Here is an 8,107-nt window from a genome sequence, read left to right as displayed (position 1 = left end):
TCACACCCAATCAACTCACAACTTTCTTACAATATCATTCTTAGAGCTTTGCCTCTTTTCCTTGTGCTGCTTTATCTGACGTCCTTTCTCTTTCTCACACTCTCTCACTCTCTCTCTCTCTCTTTCTCAAAGGTGTTAATTTCTGTCTCCAGCTCTTTTAGGTGTCTCTGTCACTGTTCCTGAGTCCTCCTCTCTCTCACTCATTTTCCAGATCTTGCTTACAAATTCATTTTGCTTCTCTCTGCTCAACAGTTGTTATAATTCAGGGTATATTCCAGCTCCATTGTCTTTCCAAGCTGGCCAATCAGCAGGCAATCTTTTATATCTCAACATGCGAAATGAACATAGGTATGTGAATTAGAACAGGAGCTTCAAACTTCTTGATGCTAACTCAGTTGCCTGGTTTCAATGTCTTTAGATAAAAATATTAAGTCAGTACTGATGGTTTTATTTATTCCACAATGGTCTTTCAAATCTTGCCACATCTCTGGTCAGGTGACCACTGCAGCATTTTAGGTCCACGTTTCTACCTTGTTAAAAACTATTTTAGTCTGCTAACATCCTGCAACGAAGGAAATCTGTCGTCCTCACCTTGTTTGGCCTACATGTGACTGCAGACCCACAGCAATTCGAATGATTCTCAACTGCCCCCTGAATTGGCCTAGCAAGCCACTCAGTTGTATTAATCACTACAAAGTCTCAACAAAGAAATGAAACTGGATGGGCAACCTGGCATTCGCCAAGGCAATGAAACGGACAATGGCAGAAAGAGCCCTGTCGACCTTGCAAAGTCCTCCTGAGGGCTAGTGCCAAAATTCGGGGAGCTGTCTCACTGACTAGCCAGGCAATAGCCCAACATAGTCATACTCATGGGGTCAGATCTGATAAATAATGTCCCAAACACCACCATCACAATCTTACTGGCAGGACAGACCCAGCAGAGCTGGTTGCACAACGGTATAGAGTCAAGAGTAAGTTTCCCTAGGAGTCCTCAACATTGACTCTAGACTCCATGAAGCCTCATGGCAAAGACAACTCCTGCTGAATACAATAAATTGTTCTTCCTTGGCTGTTGAATCGGTACTCCTCCAGATTGAAAATACTTAGAGGAAGCACTGAGGGTGACAAGGGTGGAAGTGAGAGATTTCAATATCCAGCATCAGGTGTGGCTTGGCAGCAATACCACTGATTGTGTTGGTCGGGTCCTAAAGGAAGAGTGGCAGGTGGTGAGGGAACCAACAAGAGCGAAAGCAAAATTAGAGACTGCTTGGAAAAACACAGTAGGTCTGGCAGCATCTGTGGTGAGTTAACATTTTGAGTCCAGTGACCCTTCAACAGAAGAAGGGGATCCAAAACGTTAACTCTAATTTCTGTTCACAAATGCTACCAAACCTAAGTTTTTCCAGCAATCTCTTTTTTTTCTGATTTCTAGCATCCACAGTTCTTTTGATTAGATTAGATTACTTACAGTGTGGACACAGGCCCTTCGGCCCAACAAGTCCACACCGACCCTCTAAAGAGCAACCCACCCAGACCCATTCCTCTACATTTACCCCTTCACCCAACAGTACGGGCAATTTAGCATGGCCAGTTCACCTAACCTGCACATCTTTGGACTATGTGAGGAAACCCACACAGACGCGGGGAGAATGTGCAAACTCCACACAGACAATTGCCCGAGGCAGGAATTGAACCCGGGTCTCTAGCGCTGTGAGGCAGCAGTGATAACCACTGTGCCACCATGCCGCCCATTGGTGTTTTAAGAGGGAAAAACATCCTTGACCTCATCCTTACCAATCTGCTGGCTGCAGATTCATCTGTCCATGACAGTATCGGTAAGAGTGACCACTGCACAGTCCTTGTAGAGACAAAATTCCACCTTCCCAAAAAGAATACCCTCCATCGTATTGTGTGGCACTATCACTATGCCAAATGGGACAGACTTCAAACAAATCTAGTAATGCAAGACTGGACATCCATGAGGTACTGTGGACCATTAAAAGCAGCAAAATGGTAGTCCAACACAATCTATAACCTCATGGCCCACACATCCCTCATGTGACATTTACCATCCAGTCAGGGGGTCAACTCTGGTTCAATGGAGAGTCAAGGAGCAGCACCAGGCATATGTGAAAATTAGGTGTCCACCTACAGAAGCTACCAAATAGGTCCACTTGCATTCAACACATCATAAGCAGCAAGTGATAGACAGAGCTAAGTGACCCCACAACCGACAGTTTATATCTAAGCTCTGAAGGCTGTCACATTCAGTCATGAATGGTGGTGGAAAATTAAGGAACTCACAGAAGGAGGAGGCTTCATAAATACTCCCATTCTCAATGATGGAAGAGTCCAACACATCCGCACTCCTCCATCATCCACCTCCACTAAAAGCAAATTAACCGGTCATGGATCTCCCTGCTCTTTGCAAAATCATGCTGCCTGCAAAACGGTTGCCACACTTATCTATAATTGTAAAGTTTCATAGAATCAATCTTTGATTCTGTGGAATCATCTATTCTATGGATTCAAAGTTGCTGCTCAGCTCACCAGGCCTTTGTTTCTCTTAGTTTCATTTCTTTAATCTTTCCTCAGTGCTACCCCTGGTAAAGCTTTCTTTTCAACTATTTATTCAATATCCTTTCGAAGATTACTACTAAATTTACTTCCACCACCATTTGCAAGTCTTTCTTTCTGAAGGATTTCTTCAAATTCTCAAAACCTTGATTTCAGTGTTCAAACATTATGCATTATAAATGAGCTGACTTTGACAAGGTATGTGTGAGTTGTTAGTTAGGCCAGTATTCTTGCCCATCCTTGCAGTTACTTCTGCCATGTAGGCATGTAATGAGAGCATGGTTGGTCACAGTTGTGTTGAACCCAAAAAAACCTTACCAATGGTCACAATTGACTAGAAGAAATTATCAATAAGGTGTCATATGTTTCCTAACATCCATGGAAGCATCCTCCAGTATAAAGAGGGGAGAAATAATGCAGGGGTGAAATTGGAGGGAAAGTGTTAAGAAAAAAAATTCATGCATACTAGCTCAATAAGAGTTGCTTCTGTAACATGAAGCTATCTTTCCCTTTGTAATGAACAATCTGTTATACAATTTTTTTTGTTTGTGTGTCTTTAAAAGTGTGATTAACCCATATTGTAAATTATGCACTTTCTCCAAAGTGAAAATATCAAAAGATGGCATTTTAATGAATATTTATATGAAAAGAAAAAAAACTCCATAAACGTTAAATATTATTGATGTAAGCTGCCAAACGCGAACTATTTGCAGATCATGTTTCTCTTTTGCAATTAACTGTTCAAAAGAAAAAAAGGAACATGGTACAAGTCAACACATGCTGAGAATCTGACACGATGTGCTTGAGCTTATTGCCCAATGTGTGTAACTATGCAAACTGAAATAAATACAAAGCCAGATGTGAACGAGCTCTGTGGTTAACTGTGAAAACCTATATTTGCAAGATATATAATTGGAATCCGAGGGGAGGAGGTGCTTTAGCGTAATTCATGCAGAAAGATCATGCTTGCTCAGGTGAATATTAACATCTATTGCTGGTACTTCGAAAAAAGTCAAGAATTTTTTCCAAACACCCAGTCAACCTTTCTCTGCCAACAAGCATCATGAAATAATATTAACCTATCATTCATGTCATAATTTGTTATGAAATGTTGCTGGCTATTGCTGTTGTCTGTCTAACATTTCAGGCATAAATCATACATGAAGCACTTTGAGAGACTTTAACAATGTAGTTTGGTGCTATATAAATCGAAGAATGATTTTCTGTGCAAAAGTATTTTCCTCCTATTCTATTGAACTTTTAAATATTTTCAGCATTAGTCACCAGCTTTGCATAACATAATATCTTTTGACTCTGCTTTAAAGGAAATAAATGAACAAAATTACAACTTTTCATTTTCCCTTTCTGTGAAAGTTACTGAGAGCTTCAAACAAAGAGCATGGAAGAAGATGATGTTGACTGCATTTGTCTAGAATTTAAATTTTTTCAGTGTCCATCCAATATTAATCACCTTGTTAATTGCCTGGATGTCTGACAGTGGTTAACACCAGTTAAAGCTAGCTAAGCTTGCAAATGACAGAAAGAAAAGTGGACGGACAGGTACTGTTGAGGAAGCAGGAAAGCTGAAAAAGGACTTGGACAGGTTCAGAGAATGGGCAGATGGAACACAATGTTGGAAAGTGTGAAGTTGTGTACTTTGGTAGGAAAAATAGAGGCATAGACTATTTTCTAAATGTGGAATGGGGCTTTGGAAATCTGAAGCACAAAGAGACTTAGGGATTCTCTTAAAGTTAACATGCAGGTTCAGATGGCAGTTACGAAGGCAAATGTAATGTTAATATTCATTTCAAAAGGGTGAGAATACAAGAGCAGGGATATACTACCGAGGCATTATAAGGTCTAGAATATTATGAGCAGTTTTGGGCCTCATTTCGAAGGAAGGTTGTGCTGGCATTGGAGGGGTTCCAGAGGAGGTTTATAAGACTGATCCTGGGAATAAAGGGCCTTGTCATATGAGGACCGGTTGAGGACTCTAGGTTGATGGAGTTTGGAAGGACGATGGGGAATCTGATTGAAACTTACAGAATACTAAAAGGCCTGGATAGAGTGGACATGGAGAAGAGGTTTCTAATATTAGGACAGACTAGGACCCATGAGGACACCACCTCAGGGTGAAGGAATTACTCTTGAGAGCTGAGATGAGGAGGAATTGCTTCAGCCAGAGAGTGGTGAATCTGTGAAACTCATTGCTGCAGAAATCTGTGGACACCAAGACATTGAGTGCATTTAAGACAGAGTTAGACAGTTTCTTGGGTGGCACAGTGGTTCAGTGGTTAGTACTGTTGCCTCACAGCACCAGCGACCTGGGTTCAATTCCAGCCTTGGGCGACTGTCTGTATGGAGCTTGCACGTTCTCCCCATGTCTGCATGGGTTTCCTCTGGGTGTTCTGGTTTCCTCCCATAATCTAAAGATGTGCAGGTCAGGTGAATTGGCCATGCTAACTTGCCCATAGTGTTCGGTGCATTAGTCAGGGGTAAATATAGGGTAGACGAATGGGTCTGGGTGGGTTACTCTTCGGTAGGGTGGTGTAGACTTGTTGGGCTGAAGGGCCTGTTTCCATACTGTAGAGAATCTAATGTAATAAGGGGATCAAGGGTTACAGAAAGAAGATAAGAGAATGGGTTTGAGAAACATACTAGCCATGATTGGATGGCAGAGCAGACTTGCTGGGCTGAAAGACCTAATTTTGCTCCAATATCTGTGATCTTATAGCCTGCACCTCTGGTGAGATATAAAGAATTCCAGAGGGGAAAGGTTGGATCTTGGAGGAGTAACGATTGAAATCAAGGCCCAGAATAAATTCCTGTGAACCTTTTTTCAATACTGCAACAAGATTTTGATGATTTATCTGATACTAATATCATTTATATTGAATTTTTGAATATGAGTTTTCTGTGTCCGAAGGGGTTCAATGATTAATTTGTAAGTGTTTTTTTAAACGTTTTTAGCTTGAAAAAAATATTTTGGGTTCCAGTTTAGCAGAAATTTTAGCTGAAGCTGGACATGTAAATCAATTGCTCCTGAGAACTGTTAAGAAATAGATTACTGCAGTATAAGGAGTTTACTTTAAAAGTGTTTGGCTAAAACTTTGAGAAAGTCTAAACTCTGTTTTCTGATGCTCTAGGGAAAGGTTATCAATTTTTCAAGATGGGGAATTATGGCCACAGTCAAATTAAGCCTTATAGTGTGAAAGAGAGAGAAATTCTGTCTGGTGTGAGTCCTATAAAAGCGTGCTCTTGGGATTAATGGGATTGTATTTTACCTTGTGTTTCATTTTATTTTAAATTTATGTTATATACACATAGTTTGGTTTATTCTATTTTGATTTTCATTTTTAATGCATAATAAATTTCTGTTTTAATGTTAAAACCAAACTGACAGCATTGTTTCCTCATGTTTCATTGAAAGACAACCTCATTAAAACAAAAGAAATGATGCTAAACCATATTTCAGCCTCGAGTTTTAAGTGTTGAGCAACTGGGATCATATGACACAAATGATCAAAGTGTCTGAATGCATCTTCAAATGCTTTATCATGCCAACTGCCCCACTAACCTCAGAAAATGCTCAATTCACCAAACACACATCATTCACCCATCAGCAAAGTTTACCAATCAGGATACAATTCATATACTTTCCTACACGCACATAATTAAATCTGCTGCAATCCTCACACCCACATTTCAAAGCTTGCATATACTGCTTGCTATTCAACCATCTCAGGGAGGATTTCACAATACATGATACTCAATCACACATTTCTCTCTCTCAAAGAACAATGTAACGCAAGCCAGGTGAAACAGGAATTAACAAGAAGGGAACAGATTTATCTTTACCCCATGAAGGAGATAGTTTTGGCACAAAGCCATTGCTTCAGCCATATCAAGGTAAACATGATTGAAGATTACAGAATATTCAAGCCACCACTCCTTGCATCGTACTTAGATTAGATTAGATTAGATTACTTACAGTGTGGAAACAGGCCCTTCGGCCCAACAAGTCCACACCGACCCGCCGAAGCGCAACCCACCCATACCCCTACATTTAGCCCGTAGTGTATAAGGGGTAAATGTAGGGGTATGGGTGGGTTTCGCTTCGGCGGGTCGGTGTGGACTTGTTGGGCCGAAGGGCCTGTTTCCACACTGTAATCTAATCTAATCTAAAAAAATCTAATCAGTGCTAACCACTGTGCCACCGTGCCGCCCTCTTAGGTTTCATCCCGTGCTGTCTTCTGATTTATAAGCACCATGTGGTGTAAGTAATGCACCCCTTATTTTCTCCTCATTCCCAACCTTTCCCTTTCTCTGTCACTTTTCGCACCACAAATGGTCCTGATCTTTTCAGACAGATAAGAAGTAAAATTTGGCTGGTAGTGGAGGAACAGCAACAAGAAAATGATGATGAAAATGGGCCATCACTCAATCTCACACTCAGTCACCAGCTCAGATACAGCCACTGACTGGAATTTGAAATATAAAAAAGATAGAATGGAGACAGGACCAGAACAGAAACACAGAAAATAGGAGCAGGAAAGCTCCCTTCGACCCACTGAGTCTACGCCACCATACGACATATTCATCCGCTATCTCAGCACCATCTTCCTACTCTCTCCCCATTCCCCTTGAATGCCTGTGATAAGAAAACGTGGTTTTCAGTCAACGGTATGTTGGGGAGGGGTCAATGATAAAGCTCAACATAGGGCAAGGTCATACACAAGTTCTAATATTTGATTTTTGATGAGAGCTAAAATAGTCATCTTAAAAAAAATCCTTTGGAAGCAAATAGTCAATATTAATTCATGGGGGACACCAGCACTAACTTGGCACAGGTCTATGCACAGTGTTTGGAGTCAATCCGTTTGGGTATGGAATGGTAACTAACTCTATCAGCATACCTGTGGACACAACCCCATATTGATGTTTCAGCTTCCAGTACAGCATAAGGAGCTTCTGCCAGAGGTCTGAGTGTTCCAGTGCACATTCAGACTGAGATTATGCAAGGCCAGCAAACTGTCATTCTGCCACAACAACTGCTGAAGAAGCTTGCAGCGTGTCACAGTAGTCTAATACAGGTAATCTGTCCTTCAACAGATGAAAAGGATGTGTTGATATGCTGACCTCGGGAAGTGTCAATGCTCTGACAGGCAGTGTCCTCTTTAGCAAAACAGCCTTCCTCCTTTTACCCTTACCTGTGCACTGACTATTTCCTATAATTCAATTGTTGACCATGCTGACGTAGTACAATCCACATCCAGGCTTCTAGTGCTGCTCAAGGTTGTTTGTACTTTCCTTCACTAGAAGTCAGTCTTCCACTAGTCATACTGAAAATACTGGGGTTGCAATGCCTGGACAGGCAAAGACTCCAAGGGCACAAGCATTAAGGAAATGACACAGATGTGCAAAATGGAGGGATTTAATTTATACATTTGATTTGCACTGCTTAATCTGTGGTGACTTTATTTTTCTATTGCAGTCAAGAGAACACTCGTGCTCCATGACAGTGGGAAGG

General features: G+C 41.1%; 1 protein-coding gene across 1 annotated transcript in view; it reads left to right on the top strand.

Annotated features, from left to right (window-relative positions):
• The first annotated feature begins 331 nt into the window (after positions 1–331).
• psmg1 (proteasome (prosome, macropain) assembly chaperone 1) overlaps positions 332–8,107 on the top strand; it is a 42,182-nt gene continuing 34,406 nt past the window's right edge. The window contains exon 1 of the mRNA XM_043700189.1: positions 332–348. Coding sequence (XP_043556124.1) covers positions 332–348 — 17 coding nt within the window. The remainder of the gene's footprint in view (positions 349–8,107) is intronic.

Source organism: Chiloscyllium plagiosum, chromosome 12, assembly GCF_004010195.1.
Source record: "Chiloscyllium plagiosum isolate BGI_BamShark_2017 chromosome 12, ASM401019v2, whole genome shotgun sequence".
Classification (NCBI taxonomy): Eukaryota; Metazoa; Chordata; class Chondrichthyes; order Orectolobiformes; family Hemiscylliidae; genus Chiloscyllium; species Chiloscyllium plagiosum.
This window is presented reverse-complemented; position numbering and strand designations above follow the sequence as displayed.